Source organism: Patiria miniata, unplaced genomic scaffold, assembly GCF_015706575.1.
Source record: "Patiria miniata isolate m_02_andy unplaced genomic scaffold, ASM1570657v1 HiC_scaffold_9, whole genome shotgun sequence".
Lineage (NCBI taxonomy): Eukaryota > Metazoa > Echinodermata > Asteroidea > Valvatida > Asterinidae > Patiria > Patiria miniata.
This window is the reverse complement of record NW_024037076.1, coordinates 24782564-24802788: the sequence shown is the minus strand read 5'-3', so window position 1 is coordinate 24802788 and position 20225 is coordinate 24782564. Positions and strand designations below refer to the sequence as shown.

The following is a 20225-nucleotide window of genomic DNA, read 5'->3' as shown; positions in this document are numbered from 1 at the left end:
AAACAGCCGTTGCCTCCCAGTAAAGCACAAAGTCTGGTATTCGCCTGTCACGGGACATTGGTACATACGGTAAATATTAGCCTATTGTGCCGTGTACCAGACTGTTGAAGAACATTTTCGTGTGTTTTGGTTTGTGGGCAGTGTGCAGATTTAGTGGCAAAATTGAGTTATTTTAACACCAAATCGGATTGAAAGTTATCGTGGTGGAGCTCTAAAGAACATCAGAACTGGGCTAGTTTTGTTGGATTTGTCATAAAACCCAATAAACATGATAAATAAACATCAACTTTGACCGTGTCATTTTGGGTTGTAAACTTCAGCAACACCTTGAACAAGAGTGATTCACATTTGTAATCATAGGCTCATGAGTCATCGACACCGAGTTTTATTCTGACCAACAATACTAAATCTGTGTGACATTAACTGCTAGATATATGAAAGTTTGAAACCATGGGTCTCTTCGGTAAAACACCACAAAAGGATCCTAAAGAACAGGTATGTTGTCAGACTTTTTCTACGCTTTAATTTTATTTTCATTTTAATTGCGCATACATTTTCTGAAATTTTTCAGAAAATTTAAGTTTCGTTCGGAGTATGTTAGACACGGCTAATCATGTATTAAATGTGTGTCTTAATCTACTAGATTTCATGTTGAATTATAATTGATCGCTTGGGTGAGCTACTGCATTGCCTTTGAATTATGTGTAGAGTTTGGCCCATCACACTCCTTTTGTCCTCTTACCAAAACAGGTTCAAGAATGGACGAGGAGTCTGAACAGAGAATCAAGAAAACTGGACAGACAGATCAGATGTGAGTAGATAATGGTTGTCGACATTACAGGAGGTAAAAGAATGTTCATTGCTGAGTATGTGCAATTAATGAAATATCCTCGCATAAGTCTGAACGCTGCTTTCATTTGTTTTGTTTTACATGCAGCCATCGAGAGAGAAGAGTTGAAGGTGAAGAGATCCCTGAAAGATGCGGCCAAGAAGGGCCAGAAGGACGTGTTAAAGATCCTAGCCAAGGAGATTGTCAACTCCAGGAAAGCTGTCAGGCGGATCCACACCTCCAAGGCGCAGATCAACTCGGTCAGCATGCAGATGAAGAACCAGCTGGGTAAGATGGAGTTGTATACGCTCCGTGCGTGAACTGATGAGGCGCTCTGTAGTCTGCTAATGGGAGTTAAGTCAGGGCACAATGCAATGGCAGCATACTTATCCTAGATACAAATGGCAAACGTGTCTGATTGGCTTGCGTGCATGTGTACATTGTGCAACGAAGGATTCTGTACTTACTTAGTGAGCGCAGACATTTTTTGCTAGTACTGTAAGTACAAAATGGTGGTTTATATGCATAGGGCCCAATTTAGCAAAAAAAGTTGCGCTTATTATAGCAGAAAATCATGCTGCTGCTTATAAGCACTATTTCATGGCGTGGACGAGCCAACGGTTGTGCGTGTATGGAGATTTCTATTGTTATATCATTGATTTAAGCACATTTTTCATCTTAGTTAAAGGTAGAGTCCATCATTTGTAATTTGTGCATTTTGTTCGTTTGAAGCAACAAAAGAGTTCAAAATCTAATGAAGGATACTGAGCAACTAACCTGATGAAGTTTCAGCTAAGCTTCAGCTGTACATTCCGAGAAAAACAGCATTCTAAGATCTCAATTTCAAATCAAAAGTTGCTGAATCATGTTTTGAATTGTTTTGAATTGCAACTATACGCGACGTCGCGCACTGATCCGACGAATTATAACAACCGCGCGCGCGTGTGCGTCGTTCGAATACTTGTGCGCGCTGCGCTGAATAACAAAACGAACTACTAATTTAAATTTTCCTACGGTGCTTCTTAAGAATCACCGTTGGAAATGCCTTCTTTCGTTGATTACTTCAAAATGACAGCTTCCCAGAAAGAATAATTTCACAGGGAGTTTAGTCTCCTTACTATCTTTCAACCAAGTTAGTTTTTCAACAATAATTACGCCAGTTACTTTTCGGATGGCTGCAAATGATGGACTCTACCTTTAAGCGTGCTTTTGCTGTGCTTACTGCTTACAGTCTCTATGAAAAAGATGGAGGCTCGGTATTAAAGCACAAAATCGGCTGTCAAGCAGTGCTATAAAATTGGGCCCAGGTCTGTGGTTTAATAGCAGAGACATGAAATGGATCCTTCCTGCATGTCTATCAAACGGTGCGCATAGATTATTAGATCACATGTAGGTTGGGTGACCATACTAGCTCAGCTACACCTGGTCACATGCACTAAGAGAAATATACATGAATTAAAGGTGGGCGGGACCAATCAGCATTGCTGGTGGTAATTTAAAAAACTTCCAATGCTGAAAATTTTGAAATCCGACGCTAATAAGTTTCACAGATGAAAATTTTAAATTCCGAGTGATTTGTTTCTTCGTTTCTTCCCCAGCCCTGATCAGAATGTCTGGGGCCATGGAGAAAAGTGCCGACGTCATGAAGTACATGTCACAGCTATGCCGGGTCTCGGACGTCCAAGCCACGATGATGGAGATGTCCAAAGAGATGATGAAGGCTGGCATCATTGAGGAGATGGTGGAGGACACCTTCGAGTCCCTGGAGGATGATGACGAGATGGAGGAGGCCACCGAGCAAGAAGTGGAGAAGATCCTGTTTGAGATTACGGCTGGTGAGACGATCAATCAATCAATCACTCAGTTCTGGTTTTCTTTTAAAAAGACTGACTACTACCAAATAAGAAGTCTATATCTTCTCCTTCATGGGGAAAAATCCATCTTAAGATGTTGAATCTGGCGATGCAAGTTGGCATGTTGATCACAACCAAGCTGCTGTGGTCGTGCCTCCAAAACAGGTTGTTCTTCTTTCCTTCAAACCCTCTTGGCCATGTTTGGAGGTGAGAATTGTTAAAAATCATTTTCTCTGTAAAACCCTTTCAGATATCAGTTTATTTATATGAGTTCATTTGAATAACTTGTGACTTGTCCTGACGTGGGGCAGGATAACTTGTGATGGACTTGTGAGGATTTGTGATTTAACGCAATCGTGAAACTGGCAAGATATAAGAAGATCAAACCGATGGTTTTGGCAGCAAACATTCATTCTTGTTTAAATTTTTCAATTTTTTTTTATCAAGGTCACCTGAGTGACGCGCCCAGAGCAGTCAACGACGACCTTCCGGTGCCGGCAGGAGCAACGGCCGCCTCGGATGAAGAAGAAGAAGCAGCCGAAGACATCTCCGAGATGCAGGCGAGACTGGAGGCACTCAGGAGCTAAGATGGTAACCTTGTGTCGTGTTGATGTGTCGAGACCTTGTACAAATAACACAGAGCAATCAGAAATTAATGGACGCTGTGCCGAGGATGAAATTATGGTCAGACGTCAGTCTGTTTCTGTCCGTAAACCATATTTAAAAATTAAAAAAAAAAGGATTTGCTTGGTTAACTTGTTCAACTGGAAGTGCATTCTGAGATGGATAACAAATTTGACACCAGGTTTGTAGCAACTAGTTAGGTCTGTCCAGTTTTGAATAATTAGTATTCGATTATACGAAACTGCACTTTACCGAACATTCGAAGATTCAAAACTTGCAGATCAAGTTTTACGCACGCCAGCTGCAGCTGCCTTCCTCGCTGGTCAGAAGTTGCATACAAAGCGCGCCGGTTAAAATTTGGATACGGCAATGGATATTATGGGTCGCCGGAGTGTCTTGCAGTAACTAAGTATAACTGTCTATTTTCACCCAGCTAAAAGAATGGGACCAATAAATAGGCATTGGCAAAAAAGTTACCATTGACAATAAAGAAACCCTGCAACTTTACAATTTCAATAACATCAGTCGTGTGTGTGCATGCAGAGTTTTTTCTTTTCGAATATTCAAACCGGCAAAAAGCTATTCCAATTTTCGGTTGATGATCGAAAATTTGGTACATTTGGGTCAGTCCTACAACTGGTCAGGCTAGTTCATTCAGCCTGAGCAGTTTTGTGCCAAATTTCACCCTCAAGCACTGTGTAGTATATGGGAGCCAGTGATGCATGAGAAGGCATGAGGTACAGAAGGCATGAGATATTATCTTTTTCATTTGAATGTTCAAACATTTGTAGCATCTGTGATTGAGTGCAGCGCACTGGAGCATTGACACGGAGAGTCATAGAATAGGAGTTCTGTTTTGCATTTTGCTGATAAAATGCACAGATCTAGAGTCTGTGGATAAATCAAGTCCACGTAATGGAGGTACATGACAAATGGAAAAATGTATGTAGGCAAAGGATTATAGGCAAGGATAATATTGCCGTTATTTTGCTTTTTATGTATATATTTTTCAATAAAATCTGTATAGACTAACAAATTCTGTAATCAAAGAATTAATTAGCTCCACTTGTCAAAAATCTAGATTAATTCTGTTGTTTTTTTATTTTGCGAGTGACATGGGATTTCGGGCAAATTTGTAAATAGAGCCAATATTTCAGGGTTGTTTTTCTACAGACCTATTTCAAGGGATGGTAGTCTTGTGTTGTGCGCTTACGCCTCATTTTTGCTTGGACTGCGCAATGCTCACGTGTAGACTATCCTTGATAGAACAAGAATAGCAATGAAAGCCACAAAACTCTGTTTCTGAAAAAAATAGCACAATCAACTATCGTATAAGTCACCCCTTTCAGTGCCTTCGTGATTGCCATGGAACAAGAATGATCCTAACTGTTGAATAGTAATCCCAATTACCATGGGTGAATGGGACTTTTTGAGCCCCGACGTGAATGGGAGCAATAATGAATGTCACGTGATGTGAGTTCCACCAATCAAATGACAAGGATCTGTATGTCAGTTGTATAATAATTGAAATCTGCACTTACCTTAATCTATCAAAATCTATCCCAGTTTTAGTTGTTTTATAAAATTTTCAACCGCTTCCCTCCCCCAGAACTAACTTCTTCCTACAAAAGTTACATCATCCACCATATGGTCATGATAAATTGAAGCATGTAGTGGTGTTCCCATACCATATTACTTCAATTTTAATAAAATATACGGAATTCTAAGTATTTCGGAAATGGCAATTTGAAATAAGCCATTTCGGAGTTACAAAAATGTACTACTGCACGTGCGCACATCCGACTCAACGATTAAGTGTCGGAAGATAAGCAAAGCAGATAAATGCACACAAGACTATGGGGGACGTGGTAACCAAATCCACATTTTGCAATTTTGTTCTAGTAAAACAGAAGATGGATATTTTTGTTCGCACAAAAGTTGGAGCATACAAAACATCTTAAACCATGGTGCCGTTGAAAACAATCATCGAATCAACATTTTGCATCTACTTAAAAAAAAAGAACTTTTCTTTGATTTCGTTGGTACCCCGCTATGATTTTGCACACGTGTGGCGAACTGTTTATCCCCCGACCCTAATCGTTGTCATGGGATGTGCGCATGCGCAGTAGTACATTTTTGTAACTCCGAAATGGCTTATTGGTAGATTGCTGGTTGTTGACAGCAAATGGAAAGCCCAATTAAGGATGTACCCCACAGTAAAGTCTGATGACCCAGTAAATGTAAACATTGTAGCCATTGGACGTAGTGATGATGCTGTAGGTGTACGCAGCCAATCAGGAATGTCAACATTAATTTCCTTGGTCACTGCTTATGCAAATCGGTTGTCCGTGCTCTATGGTCATTTGGTGTGTATTGTTGGGGTCAGCTTTTTTGAAATATTTGCAAATATTTTGCAAGGTTTGTTGACAAACAAGCCATGCATCAAGCCTGCATCTTCATGTTTATTTTGTAAACAGAAGGACTCTGCTGTAAACGACTCCACAATGTCAGAAATTTCAGAAAAAAATATTCAGGAGAAAACAATCGAGAAAAACAATTCAACCAAGATTATTGTTCTCCTTTTAGAAATAATCACAGCTTTATTGTATATTTGGAAAAAATATATATTTATGGACTAAAATGATGAAAAGACAAACTTTGTTTATTTATCGGGTAGTTTTAAGTCTGAAAAATCAAATTTGACTTAGTGATAAAAAAAAATGAGATTAGCATTTTGATGGTTTTGCTTTTTGCCATCAATCATTTTTAATTTCCAATAAAATTAAATCGTAGAAAAAAAAAGTCATGACTACCTTCTCATAAATATGCCTTTATTTGTCTCTTTTAAAAATATTTGTCTGATAATAACGTTTTTGATAAAGTCATATGTAAATCTTGATAAAAAATATACAGCATACAATTAGGTGCATCTCAAATAGAATTTAAAACAATAGTCGTGTTCTCTGTGAAAATTTATACATCTTTAAAGGAATATCCATATTAAAGGAATATATACAAATTGTTGATCAATTCACTGATTTTTGTAAACTTATAATTTAATATTCAACAACGATTGCCTGGTTTTGCCGTTCACTTAAGTGGCTCAATAACCTGTAAATAATAATAAGTTAATTCAACAATTTAAGTCCACACTGCCAGCAGTTTTATACAAATCAATTTTCTGGAGCTGGGAATATTAACACTAAATGGACATTACATATAATCACTTCATTTCCTTCAGTTAATACTAATAACCACACAGACACATGTTCCATACCATTTGACTGCAAAGTAACCTTAAAGGTACAATCCATCATTTGTGCATTTTTATTCGTTGAAAGGAACAAAAGTGCCCACAATCTAAAGAAGGGTGCTTAACAACTAACCTGATGAAGTTTTGGCTCAATGAATGCTGTATATTCGGAGAAAACAATATTCTAGGATCTCAATTTCAATTCAAAAGTTGCCATGTTTGAATTTTTGAATTGCGCCTGAAATCAGCATCCGGGACACGTTCTCATTCAGCCAATTGAAGTGACGCGATGTCACGCACTGAACCAATGAATTATCGTCGTGTGCATCGTGTCAAGGCTTGCGCGCACTCATTCACGGCTTCTCCGAATTACAAAAAGAACTACTAAACGGAAATTTCCAAAAATTTGTCTTTAGACACATCTTTGGAAACGACCTTCTTTTATTGTTTTCTTCAAAATGACAGCATGCCAGAAAGAATAATTTCACAGGGAGTTTAGTGCCACTACTATCTTTAAACCAAGTAAGCTTTTTAACAATAACATTGTCAGTTACTATTTGGATAGCTGCAAATGATGTACTCTACCTTTAAGTTGTAGTCTTTGTGGTTTATTTGATTCTTTTTCACATTCACAGAATATAGTGTTCTACCCTGCCAACAAAAATGATTGTGCAAGCATACTAAATATGGCTTGGACTCTCAAAATACATCTTGTGCAAGGTCTTAAGATTAAAAAGCAGACTAGTGGAAAAAACATTGACACAAAGTTTATTTGATCAAAAGCACATGTAAAAATTATGGAGCCATTTAAGATCTTCTGGACTTCGGGCATAGGAGGATAAAAGGCAAGATGGTTTTAGACCAAGACATTTCGGAAGATTATGGGTTTTCTTGGCAACTTTTCATGATTTCACAATGATTTTACTTTCTCGTCACTGAACCTAGCATTGTGGACGGAGAATCATCGGAACTTGTAAAGATCAGCTTGAACTGTTTTGGTGATTTAACTCGACGATATTCACGGACGTGTCCATGACTGTTGAGGAGATCTCGTTCATCAGTTGCGGGAGCGGTACAGTGTACGAGAAAACGGAATCATGGCACCCTGTGGCCGATTCCTCACCATGGACCCTGATGTCGGGCAAACTGGGAACATTGGGCAAACTGGGAACATTGGGCAAGCTCAGACCGATTGGCAAGCTGGCAGAATCCTCTCGTAGACTCCCGAGGCGAGGCTGGTGCTGCCTGCTGGGCCTCCTGAGAATGTTGCCACTCGGAGTCTGCACGATGTCGCCGCTCTCTGTCCTGACGTAAGAGCCCTCCTCGACGATCATGTCGGCTGTCGTAGACACGATCTCGCTAGGTCTCGTGACGAGAACATTAGCTTTCGAGCTATGCTCCTCTGTTTTTGTGTCCTGATCACTACTTTTTGTGCCCAGGTCACCAGATCCTGACTGGATACCACCATTTCTCGTGCGAATCTCGTCAGTCCTTTTGTTGATGCCTCCTGTTTTGGCCGAGACATCTCTAGTTTTGCTTGTGACATCACCAGTTTTGGTCGTGGCATCACCCGTACCCTGTTCTGCCTTTGCATTAGAATGCTCTTCTTCATTAAGAGTTTTCAGTGTCTCTGTGGTTGCATCGTTCCTGCTCTGTTGTGAGAGGTCACGATAAGAGTTGCCGTTGCCTGTCCTGCGTCGCCGTGGTGACGAGGATGCGGATGACCCGTCGGAGAGGAAATCGGACGGGAATTCCTCGGGCACCCTGGAGGCTATGAGTGAGTCCTGCACTAACTCTTGCTGCTCGTTGCTCGGTGGCGACAGCAAACTGTCTTCACTGATGACGGTGTCTGTGGATCTACGGAGCAACATTGATGACAGTTTACATGTACGTGTAGTGTAACACCAAAATTTACATCACTAGTGCAAGCAAAAAAACTGACATGATATTTTGTTTATTCAAATATTCGTTTAAAAATTGTGACTGCTATATTGTGCACAACCAAGACAAACAAAAGTAATCTGCATTTAAACTTCATTTGGATCTTCTATTGTACTGGATTTTCTGGAAATTCCCTTTGGTTTTTTTCTGATCTTTCCATGCGAAAAGAAAAACGTCTGTCCTCACATTGGCTTGGGATTGTTTGACCACCGTAATTTGTGTCATTTGTCTTCAACTCACATTTTCTTCGCCGAGCTGTTCTGTAGATCATCCTGTATCTGTAAGCCGCTGTATTGTTCATCGGTGCCGAGCAGCCAGAAGGTTGTCATGACTCCCTTGCCCTAGATCAAGAAGAAAATGCATGACAATTCAATTCAATTCAATTTATTCTCATCATGTAAAAACAAGAAACTTGTCTCCTCGTTTTGCACACGTATATTCGTATACACATTAAAACTTCAAGAGTACACGTAACAAGAAATAGAACAACAAATTTAGCCTAATGAAATAAATAAATAAATAAAATATCTGGATTGATAGAGCTAAATGTATAATGACAAAAAGCCTGTTGCACAAAAAATGGGAAGGGAACAATGGCAAGCCGGGGGAGAGGGAGATATGAGAAAGCCAGGGGGATATGAGCGGGGAGAAAGGAAACAGGGAAAGGGTTGGAATTTACATGTACGAGGGGTATAAACACACAAATTTACATTGCGATTTAAAAAGCATTATCTAGTATAAGTCTGATTAAAACATGAAAATTGCCCTGGGTAAAAAGAATAAAAATGTGCCGTGTTATACAAGATTTCAATTTACGGATTAAACCTGACAATTCAGAATTAAACTTGAAAATTGGGAAATGCAGGATAAGTTACAAATTTCAATGGAAAAGTTGCCTTCCAGGGTGCAAGTCTCTGATATATGATGGGAAAAACTCTTCCATATTAGGTGAGACAGTTACTTTTAAACTGAGTAACAGTAAAACTAGCCTCCTTGATCCGTGGAGTGCTTTCCCTCAGCTTCATGTGGTGAAAATAGAATGTTCCACAGGTCTAAAGACTAATTTTACTATACCACACAAAGTAGTTTATGTACATGATCTCATAAGACCTAAGATGCAAAGTTGTCTTGATATAATAATGCATATTTATGAAGCTCATCCACCATTTTTGGTGCTCAAGGCGCTACATCATTATTACCCTGCTCATTGGCCCAATGAAACATTCCAAATACCATCTCAACTCCCTGGGTAGTATATAACTCAAAGCAGCTACAATCAACCACAATAACCATCTCTACCCTCACCGGTACCCATTTACTCCTGGATGGGAGAAGTAATGAGTGAAAAAGTTACTTGCCCAAGGGCACATGCACTATAACCCGGGGCTGGACTCGAACCCAGACAAAGTGCCTTGCCCAAGGGCACACGCACCATAACCCCAGGCTGGACTTGAACCCACAACCGGCAGAATTAACCGCAGACCACAAATTCAATGCTCCAGACCACGAGGCCACTGTACTCCATGTGCTTTCTTATGGGAGCTAGATGTTGGGGTGTACCCATAAGAAAGTGCACATGCAAGCCTAGTGTGACGTCATAACATCTCAGCACTCCCCTTCCTTGACTTGCCTTAATCTTCAGTTGACCCCTGACCTCTAACCGGTACCCGCCGATGCTGGTAAGCAGGGTTGCTGTGCTCCAGTTGACGTGGATGCGTTGGGGCATTCCGTGGGACTCCATGCGAGATGCCGTGTTGACAGTGTCCCCAAAGAGACAAAATCTTGGCATTGTGAGACCCACCACACCAGCCGCTACAGGTCCTGCACACAGATATTGCAATGATCTGTTTAATTTGTGTTCACCTGAGCACAAATTTTAATGTGTGATTAAAAAGCAACCATCTTTACCAGACCTAGATGTTAAGACATATTTCTTTGGTTTATAAATAGCATCAAAGAAAAATATTACACACCCCCCCCCCCCCAAAAAAAATCCATTGATGTGCTTTTAAAAATTTATATAAATTTTCGTGTAAATATTTATATTTATAATTTTATTTATTCTGAGTTTTTTCTAGGAAAGCTTTTTTTCACAAGCCTTTGTAGATTGAAGTAAAATTACAAAAATGCTAATTTAATAACCTGTAGATTTGTCTCCTTAGAAATCACTTTTTTTCTGTTAGTTTTCTGAGTAGAACTGAAGTTCTTTTAAGTGATCATTTTTTGGAGAGGTTTAGGGGGAGGGGGTTAACTCTTAATCTTCTAACTGATACCTGAGTTGATTCCAATTCTGATCTGTACATGATGTTCAGGCATATGCCTGATCCTAAACGTCTTGACACCCTCTCTGACTGCTAGCGCCATGCTAGCAATCTCTGATGCGTGTCTGTTGCCGTTGCGGTTGGGTAGACCGCTTGCCACCATGTAGGCATCTCCTATGGTCTCAACCTAGAACATAAAAAAAGAAAAGAAATGGAAATACAATTTTATTCTTTCTGATTTCATGATTTAAGAAGCAGTATTGAAGTCATCCCATGGTAGGATTAAAAGATACAAAACTGAAAACAGTGTGGTCAGACTACATCTGCTTTGACTTTGGAAAGGGATTTGAGCATTTGGACAAAGAATTTATTAAAAATTGAAAATAGTACTCCTAAAAGGACTGAGAGTCATGTTTGAATATTTTTTTACCAGTGAAATTCAACTGAGACATAGAAATAACATTGGAATACAAAAACATACTACCATTACTTTGCTTAAACACTATAATTGTGTTGGGACCCTCTTCTAATTTTCCTATAATTAATCTTGTATAAAAATCCTCTTTGGATTTTCAAATGCTCCTTTCCCTGGATTTTTTGGTCTTCTAAAATAATTTGTGTAAATTTTGTCCCAAAATCAAAACATATGAAAAAGTATCTTGGCCACAATTCTATTTTTTAGAAAAGACTCTTCCTCATGAATTCAACAGTTTTGACAGTTTCCAGTTAAAACAACGAAACCAAGCTCACCTTGTAGACATCAAATCTTTCCAAGATGGCGTCAAAACAGGTGTAAAGGTCATTCAAGAGGTCGACGACCTCCATTGGGGCACTCATGGCAGAAAGCTCAGTGAAACCGACAATGTCGCTGAAGTAGAGGGTCACCTGATCGTAAAACTCCCCATGAAATGACTGGCCTTTCTTCAACTCATCAGCAACAGCCCTGGCAACAAAAAAATTAATGTATCATTATTTTCTGGATGAAGATTATTACTGGTACGAAAGGAAAGATACCTTTAAATTTGTTAGAGGCCCCCTTCCTAGGAAAAACAACGTCACCTCGTATCATTTTCTTTGTTTTTCCTCTTTTTTTGGGGGGGGGTTAATTAATTTGCCAGACCACAGCAGACAACTTCTGTGTTCTGGATGAAGATTATTACTGGTACGAAAGGAAAGATACCTTTAAATTTGTTAGAGGCCCCCTTCCTAAAAAAAACAACGTCACCTCGTATCATTTTCTTTGTTTTTCCTCTTTTTTTTTGGGGGGGGGGTTTAATTAATTTGCCAGACCACAGCTGACAACTTCCGTGATCTGGTTTTGTAGGATAGTTGAGTTGCGATTAGGTTTCTGCGGTTGATTAAATCAACCAGTACTCTTGAGCAACATACTTTATCATGATTCCTTGTACCTGCTCCTAGGCAGAATTCAGCCTGTAGTTTTAAGGGCAATGCATTTGCTACTGGCAGTTTTGCTTTCCAGACATCTATGCTGTGTCTATATTCATTTGCTGAGAAAAAAATTCTGTTTGGCAAAAATCTGCTCAAAAACAGTCAAAAGCAAAAATGATACTTGGCTTGTAATCTGTTTTGTTTTTCCAGGCAAACATTCTCTACAGTTCAATTTTTATGCCAAGTGCGCACATTGCAATATGATATTCAAGTAAAGTAATATTTCAAATAACAGAATTTAGAATGCAGCAATCAAACTCTTCGGTAAAATGAATTTGGTCTTACTGAGGCAGCATCCTGTACAGCAGTGCATCGGTCTTCTTCTTTTCCTCCAGGAGTTGCCCTGTTCTGTCTGCTACCACTTGCTCAAGATTCTCGGTGTACTTCTCCATCTTAGACACCATGTTGTCCATTAGATTCAGCTCTTTCCTGTATTACAAAACAGCACATCGTTTTGTTGTTTGAAACTGAAAAATCGGTGGCTTACCTCCCATCCAGTGATTATTTAGGAGGTCACATGAACAGGTATATGAGGAGAATGTGATATTGTACTGTTATTCAGTAAAGGCATCAAAAGACAACAGAGTAATAAAATGCAATGACTTTTTTCAGTCAGCCAGCCATCTATGCCACAAACACAAAGAGAAAATGACAAATATGAGCAAGAATGAAAACAAGTACACAAACAGGAAGGAACAAGTTAAAAACCAATGCTGATGCAGAAATGCAGAAACAGAAGGCAAATAGCCAAAATAAAAAGGTTTACAATTGAGATTCTGAGTCCTTTATGGGACTTTTCTGGTTCTGGTGAATCATGCATTGCATTTTAATCAAAGAGGAACAACTTAATTCCTAAGATAATTCCAAGATTATTCCGATGGCCAAACCAGGTTGAAAACTGAAAAAGAGGATGCTCAGATCAATCCTTCCATGTCTAACAGTTCATTGTTATTATTATTATTATTATTGATATTATTATTTATTCGGCCAACAAATGAAACAAGTACAATGACAAAGCAAATATATATCATAAAGTAAACAAAAACTGAAATTCGAAAAGGAACCAATAATGTTAAAAAAAAGTATGACTAGACAAGACTGACGTGACTGAAGGATGCGAGATGGAATGGGTGGTGGGGAGGGGAAGGGAGGGTGGACAGTTTGGCAGGAGAGAGGAGATAGAGGGACAGAAAACAAGGACAATAAAACATTCCAAACCGGCCAGGGTAAGCAAAAGTGTACTTAAACACTAAAGCCCTAAAGCCGGCTTACCCATGCTCGAAATGTCTACACACTAAGTAGACAAGAACCAAGAAACAATCTGCACTTTCATGCTCTTGGAACTTGGTAAGAAATATTGACCAACAAGTTGAGGAATTATAGAGAAGGGTGTTGTCAATCTTTTCAATTTTTAATTTGAAACCTTGGTCTTGGAATCAGGAATACTCCACCCCTATAACTAACATCATGTTCTTGCTCCTTACCTTCCTTTCTGCATTGTCCTGAGTCGGTGTCGGATGATGTTGAAGTCTGGCCTGTCTTCTGGGTGTTCTTCCCAGCATTGCATCATGAGCTCTGCCAGGCATGTCACGATGCCGTCCGACATGGAGAGCTGGGTTGATAGGCCCCTCAGGTCGTCCTCTGAGGCTGCCTTGCGGGGCCGGAAGGGGGGCTCTTGGCGTGTCATAACCCTACGAATGATCTCTGAGAGAGAATGATAAAACAGCTTGGACTTATTGGAGATGGTTGTCAAGCCTTATGTTGCTAAGCCAAACTCTTTTTTGTGTTAACAAAGTTTGTATGTTGAAATTGGCTTCTGTTTATGCTGTCATTTCTCGTATCTTTCAGAATCAAGTTGTGTGCCAATTTTCGCTGCTAGGTGATGCATAAGTGTCTGTGCCGAAAGCTGCTTGATATTTTAAAATTTAACACATTCATTTATGACTTCATTCATTTATCTTTTTTTTTTAACTAACTAATTTCGATGTAAAAAGTCTATCACTTGAAATAAAAAATGTTAGCTATAAAAAACAAATGATTGATATTTAATCCCGCAAAGTTTGCATGTTTACTAAATCTTGAAAAGGTCTGAAGTATATTTAATTTTTCGAAAAAATGGCAGAAAAGTATGTTTCGTTTTTATCTTGTGCATGCTCAGCTCTTCCGAAACTTACCCCTTGAAGACATCCCGGAATCGTAGTACGGTAAAGATCGAGTCAAGATTTCTTCTATGAGGATGCCAAAGGAGTAGACATCTCCCTTCTGTGAACCCTTGGTCGGAAGCTCATGCCGAAGCAGCTCTGGAGATGTCCACAATAACCCTAGAGATTGAAACGAGGACAGTTGGTAATAAAAGAGAGCCTCTAGAAAAGGTTTCAAAATAGCTAGAAAGACCATGCATCCCTGCCTCTCCCCCCCCCCCCCCCCGAAAAAAATGGGTGCTTGTTCATTAAGGCAGAACAAAGGAATAACTTTACAGTAAAAGGTCCTCAATTGGTGACCTGTTCTCGATTGGAACACGTGTACAAAAAAGAGGAGTTACCAAAACGTTTCAGTTCAAATAGAAAAGAAGCCTTAGGAGGAATAATATATATTCCATATCCACCAAGTTCTTTTATATTTACATCAATGTTTAAAAAAGTAATTTGGGTATAGGGCACCACATTACACTAGGGGGCGCTCTTCAGGATATAGATGTATATCAACATGCATACTCCCGCTTACATCAAAAAGTCGCATTTTTAAAGCTTTTGTACCTTGTTCTCAACTTTTCAGTGCTATATTGAATACATTTGTGTTGTTTGGATGTTTGTAAAAAAGGCCTCGAAATCCACATTTTTCCCCTTCTCATCACGAAAAAACGTGTGTGTGTGTGTGGGGGGGGGGGGGGTTGATTCAATAGTCAAAAGGTGGGGGGCTATAAAGGCAGGCACTGCCTTCACCACGTACCATCTTTTCCTCACAAAAAAAATTGGTCAAAGTGGTCAGAAATTGTCTCAGATCGCACCACAGAGCATCTAGAATCCAAAAAAAATATCGGGGCCCTTAAGCCGTCTGCGACCTCCATCCCCCCCCCCCCCACGCCGTAATTTTTTGGACCCACTTTTTGGGGACCAAATTGTTTTTTGCCCCCCCCCCCCAAAAAAAATGTGTTCTGGATCCGCCCTTTAGGTGGACTGCCCGGTTGCTAAATATAATTTTACATTAAGGTCATCTGTCAAAGTTACCGTGAAACACTTCATTATTCAATGGCAGTTATTCCAAAATTTGTTTGTTACATACTAACCGCGAAAAAATATCCAGAGACTGTAAAACCAACACACCGACCAGACGAAAACGAATTGCACCCACGCGTGTATTGATTGATCTACTTTCGTCTCAGATGCGATTTAATCAGATGCCATTGCCGAGTCCAGAAGTCAGAGACGAAAAAACTGAACATAAAAACATGACGAGGCCTACATAAATATTGTCCGATTGTCCACATCCCATCTAAAATATTTGTGTTGAATTCTAGGATTTTTCAGGAGATAGGGCGACAGTCGTATATGCATTGAAGTCAACGCGTATATGTACACTGACCACAGAAGCAAGCACAAATCAAACCGAAAAAGCTAATCCTACGGACGTGCCGCGTAGCCCCTATTTATGTTACATTTATTTATTCAAATAAAAAAATCGCATCCAATGCAATCTGTATATTGACAACGTTGACCCAATTTTACGGCGCTGCCTCAGACACATTTTCCCGCCAAGTTTGCAATACATTTTGTTAATGTTATGGTATTTCACGGGTTACCAGACCAGACTCATGAAATTTGGGAACTGTTCATCCTGAATTTGCACATGGAGAAGCTTCGAAATAAAAGTCGAATGAAAACAAACTTAATATATAGAGACTCATCCTCATGATTTATGACTTATCCCCACTAGGGTCGACCACTGAAGCTATTTTTAAACCACTTAGAAATGGCACGTCAGCATGCATGGGGATGGTTTACACCTGATGTCTGTATAGTGCAGTCGTTTAAAAGCACATTTCGTGTCAGGTAAATTACTGTTTTAAAGATGCTATAAAGACGACAGAAAAATTGTTGACTGAATATAGGCTTTTACTTTCTGGAACCTTTTTTAATTACGTAGCTGTATTCATGTCTGTCTCTTCATCCATACTAATAAACACATTTCTAAGAAGCGTAAACAAGATGTTCATTTCATTAAATTCCTTAAAGTGTCCATGCATGAATTTTTCTTAGGAACACATTTATGCAACTTTCTACTCCTCTTAAATGAATGAAAACTATTTGAGATCCCTTTTGTGGTTAATATTCGAAAGTGGATTTCTTTAAACATTTAAAATGTTACATGCTTTTCCGGACAACTGAGGGCGCTGTTGTTGTGATGTCATGTTTAGGAAGACACTGTTCAGTTTAGGGGTTTCTGAAATGCGAACCCAAAAATCTGCTCATTGAAAACATTTGTGAGAAAAGTTTGCTCATTGGCTCACTGCCATGTACTGACACAACAACGAATCACCGAAGAAAAGCAAATTTACAACTTACAGCAAAATATCCCAAATTCTGGTAACTTTTTTTGTGCTGAAATAGCTGTAACAGAGGTTTCTGCATGCCTGAAATGACATCACACTTTTGCTCATGAAAAAATGGAAATTTGCATTAACATAAAAACCAAAAAGGCACCAAAATACTCCTGAAAACCGGGCAAAATGAAGATTGAAAATAAGGTTAAATGGGGCATAAAGATACATCTTCCAGGATTGCATTACAAAAACGGCATTGCATGGGCCCTTTAAAAGTCACCAAAATGTACATTATTCTTCAAAACTGCGAATCAAAATGCCTTAAAACGGAGATGGATTTTAAAGAGAAACTGAAGTTATATTAGGAATGAAACCCATTGAGACACATGTAGGCCGAGGGCAAATGTTTGACGACCGCAGCTCGCACTCTTGGATAAAATGTTCACCAGCTATAGGACTATATCAGTTTTCTCCTGATTTACGAGCTCCTCGGCAAAAAAATGCAATGATCCTGGATTAAACTAGAGCCGGGACACTGAAATGAATTCATGCATAGATCTCCCCTGATGGTTTCGGACCCAATGTAGTTCCTCACGTAAACAAGTGGGAATTAAAAAAAAAACCAGGTATACCAAAAAAAAAAAAAAAAAGGGAGAGCATACATTCAAGGCTTGATTTGTTTGATGGACCCCAGGCACTGTAATTGCTTTCTGATCATAACACTCTCCCCATGGAATTGACCCGACTCCAAGAACTCGTGGTTTACCTGATATAATATAAGTTCTTGTTAATGCATTTCGGGAAAATAAAAGAAAACAGGATGATTAAGAAAAGAAGAAAAAAAACAAGGGAATATATATGAGTGTGAATGAGCAGACATATGAATTTATCGGGTGCAGGTTGGGGCATATCGAATGGCGGATATACAAACTCATTCTTCAACTGATGTAAAGTAGACGTAAATTATTTCTTCTTAAATTTGATTGGATGTTCGGATAAGTTACATGTATGTATACAGCCCACACCAATTTCAAGGACCATTGTTACATTTTTTTGTGTAGCTCATATGCTTTGCCTTTCGTTGACGACTCTAAGAGGTTCATGAGTCACTGACTAGCTAGCACTTATCCTGTAGACAGACACAATTCACGGGGTCTCTAAAAATGACAGACCCGAGACAAATCGTCCAATAAAAGCCATCACCCAGACAAAAATATCATATTAATGACGATCTCTTGAACATGCGAGCATGGCCGTTACCCCTTCCAGCTTCATCTTAGACAAATTGAACGTGTGTTATCCACATCACAAAAGATCTTGATTTCAGATTAAAATTAATTTATAAGAGCCTTCTGTAAATAGTGGAATGTATTCATTGCCAAATGAACCATTCCTTTGTGAAAACTTCCTTCAGAATCTAACGTCATCCTACTTTGATAAAACAATAATTTCCCTGAACCCACAAGCCTATAGCCTAAGCCTCATCTGTAGTCTAGTTCAAGGGAGCCCTCTCCATAACCAACGTCTGATTTAATATGCACATTTTATGCGACCCCGCGCGCCAGCCAATCCGAGTCGACTTTAGAAATTGAGACATCATTTCGATCAGAAATGTGGACTAATTAGCTGTTTATTGATCAATTTGGCTGCCATGGTTTTGTAGTACAACGACCGGGTTACCGAAGACGCGATATAGAAGGCGCCCGCTGAATGGTCAGAATCTCGAGATCAAGACGCAGTCTTGTTTTGCTTAATTAATCGCTGAATCTGCTCGCATATCATCTCCCCTTCCTGTGCAGGGGGATATTCCATAGACTATGCCTAGCCCTCAGCTCCTTCAGATACTATTAAACTGCACAATTTTCACCAGTTACTATACAAGTCGGTTAGTGAGAAATAAACTCTCCTTATTTCAATCTCAAGAAAACCGCTGCTTCATCTGCTTTCCGTTCACTTTTGACCGTCATCATCGGCAACTGCTGTCGTATAAAAACGGTATAGTTACACTAATATGAAATTAGTTGTACAAACATTAACACACCAAACTTGTCAGATACGCCAGCAAATCAAAGCAAAACTCGAACTGATAAAAAAATATCGTCGACCTCGATGGATCGAAATATGATAGCAGAAAAAAAAAGAGTTATCTTACTGGAGAATCTGTCCTCCGGATCCATTTTCGTGGCGGTGCCTCTGGACATGTGGAAGGAGACGGAGCCAAACCCTGCGATCTTCAGCGCCCATCGGCTGTCGATGAAGCAGAGATTCGAGCAGAGTAGCCCGTGGGACTTGACCACGGAGTTGTGGAGGAACTGCATACCCTGAAATATAATTACCATAAGGGCAAGGTAATATTCTCTCGACATTAAACCAAGAAACTACGTGAGGAATTGGATCAATATGGAGCATTAAAAATGTATAGGCCCTCTCGGGAAAATAGCACTTTGTGGGAATGGAACTATACTGTGAACACCGTTGCGTAACATTTTTAAGAGGTGCTGAAGAAATCGGCCTAAATTGGAAAAGGTATATACATAGCAAAGGCCAACTGATAGCGTATGGTAAAACATATCATTCAGTATGGTAAGATATTTTTTTTTTAAATTTTGCTTAACAAGACCAGAGGACACTTTCATGTGGCTTTTTGCCACATTTAATTGGTAAGCATAGAGAACATATCAGCTAAGCAAAAACAGGTACCAACCAAAATGCCATGCAGTGCATATTACCTTTGACTGGTACTCGGCCAATTTATGATAACAAAAACCGTTTGGTAAACAGTAAAAATAACATCTGGCACGTGATGGTGAATTGACCAGTCAGAGTTCGGCTCTGGATCATGAATATGTATGAGGTAAAGTAATATTTTCTGCTCTATGAAATTGGTCTCAGTTGCCTTTATTCTTACCCTTGCTAGATCGTTGATGAAGGAAACCTTGAAGCTGAGGTCTAGCTTGATGTCATCATTGGCCAGCACCGTCTTGAGGTTGCCTTTAGGACAGTACTCGGAGATGTAGTAGAACATGCTGCTGTCGCCCCTCGTCGGGAAACACACGCCCATAAAACGGTTGAGATTGTCGTGGACCAGCCACCTCATCTAAATTGAACACGGAATCATAACATTCAATAGCGTTCCCTCTTTTGGGGCATGCTTTCATTAATTGCAAAAATTCGAAACGGCATGCAAGGCGAACAGTTCACTAAGCGAAGGTAGCATAGCCTTCCGTAAATTGTTGATCATATTTTATTCAACGCCATTGTACGTATTTATCACCTTTCAACCCTTTGTTTTATCTTTCTCATTTTTGCCATTTTTTGTTAGTTTTACATTTGGAATAAACTTCTCACGACTGCCTCATTGAGACTGATTAAGAACCAAAATAAGAAATTGTATTTTATGATTCAGTCACAATGTCAGTTGTCAACTAATCGAAATGTCATCACATGGGGGATTTTTGAACTCTTGGTGGCAGCA

The 20225-nt window shown here is 39.4% G+C and overlaps 2 protein-coding genes across 2 annotated transcripts in view; one reads left to right on the top strand and one right to left on the bottom strand.

The window, feature by feature from the left end:
* The first annotated feature begins 93 nt into the window (after nt 1-93).
* LOC119721052 (charged multivesicular body protein 3-like) lies at nt 94-6112 on the top strand. The gene is made up of 5 exons (XM_038190925.1): nt 94-495; nt 751-811; nt 938-1117; nt 2428-2664; nt 3130-6112. The coding sequence occupies exons 1-5, from the start codon at nt 451-453 to the stop codon at nt 3267-3269; spliced, it is 663 nt and encodes a 220-aa protein (XP_038046853.1). The 5' UTR covers nt 94-450; the 3' UTR covers nt 3270-6112.
* Nucleotides 6113-7208: 1096 nt separating this feature from the next.
* The window catches only part of LOC119721050 (atrial natriuretic peptide receptor 1-like), a 28717-nt gene continuing 15700 nt past the window's right edge, over nt 7209-20225 (bottom strand). Inside the window, exons 10-19 of the mRNA XM_038190923.1 lie at nt 19659-19847; nt 18903-19071; nt 14385-14531; nt 13695-13914; nt 12496-12639; nt 11512-11704; nt 10774-10948; nt 10131-10321; nt 8741-8841; nt 7209-8416 (exon numbers count right to left, since the gene is read on the bottom strand). Coding sequence (XP_038046851.1) covers nt 7540-8416; nt 8741-8841; nt 10131-10321; nt 10774-10948; nt 11512-11704; nt 12496-12639; nt 13695-13914; nt 14385-14531; nt 18903-19071; nt 19659-19847 — 2406 coding nt within the window. The 3' untranslated portion in view covers nt 7209-7539. The remainder of the gene's footprint in view (nt 8417-8740; nt 8842-10130; nt 10322-10773; nt 10949-11511; nt 11705-12495; nt 12640-13694; nt 13915-14384; nt 14532-18902; nt 19072-19658; nt 19848-20225) is intronic.

Excerpts from the sequence above, each read along its gene's own strand:
- LOC119721052 (XM_038190925.1), top strand. The coding sequence starts at position 451 with ATGGGTCTCTTCGGTAAAACACCACAAAAGGATCCTAAAGAACAG. Across the intron at positions 496-750 it reads AAAAGGATCCTAAAGAACAG|GTTCAAGAATGGACGAGGAG; the intron begins GTATGTTGTCAG and ends TTACCAAAACAG. Across the intron at positions 1,118-2,427 it reads GCAGATGAAGAACCAGCTGG|CCCTGATCAGAATGTCTGGG; the intron begins GTAAGATGGAGT and ends TTTCTTCCCCAG.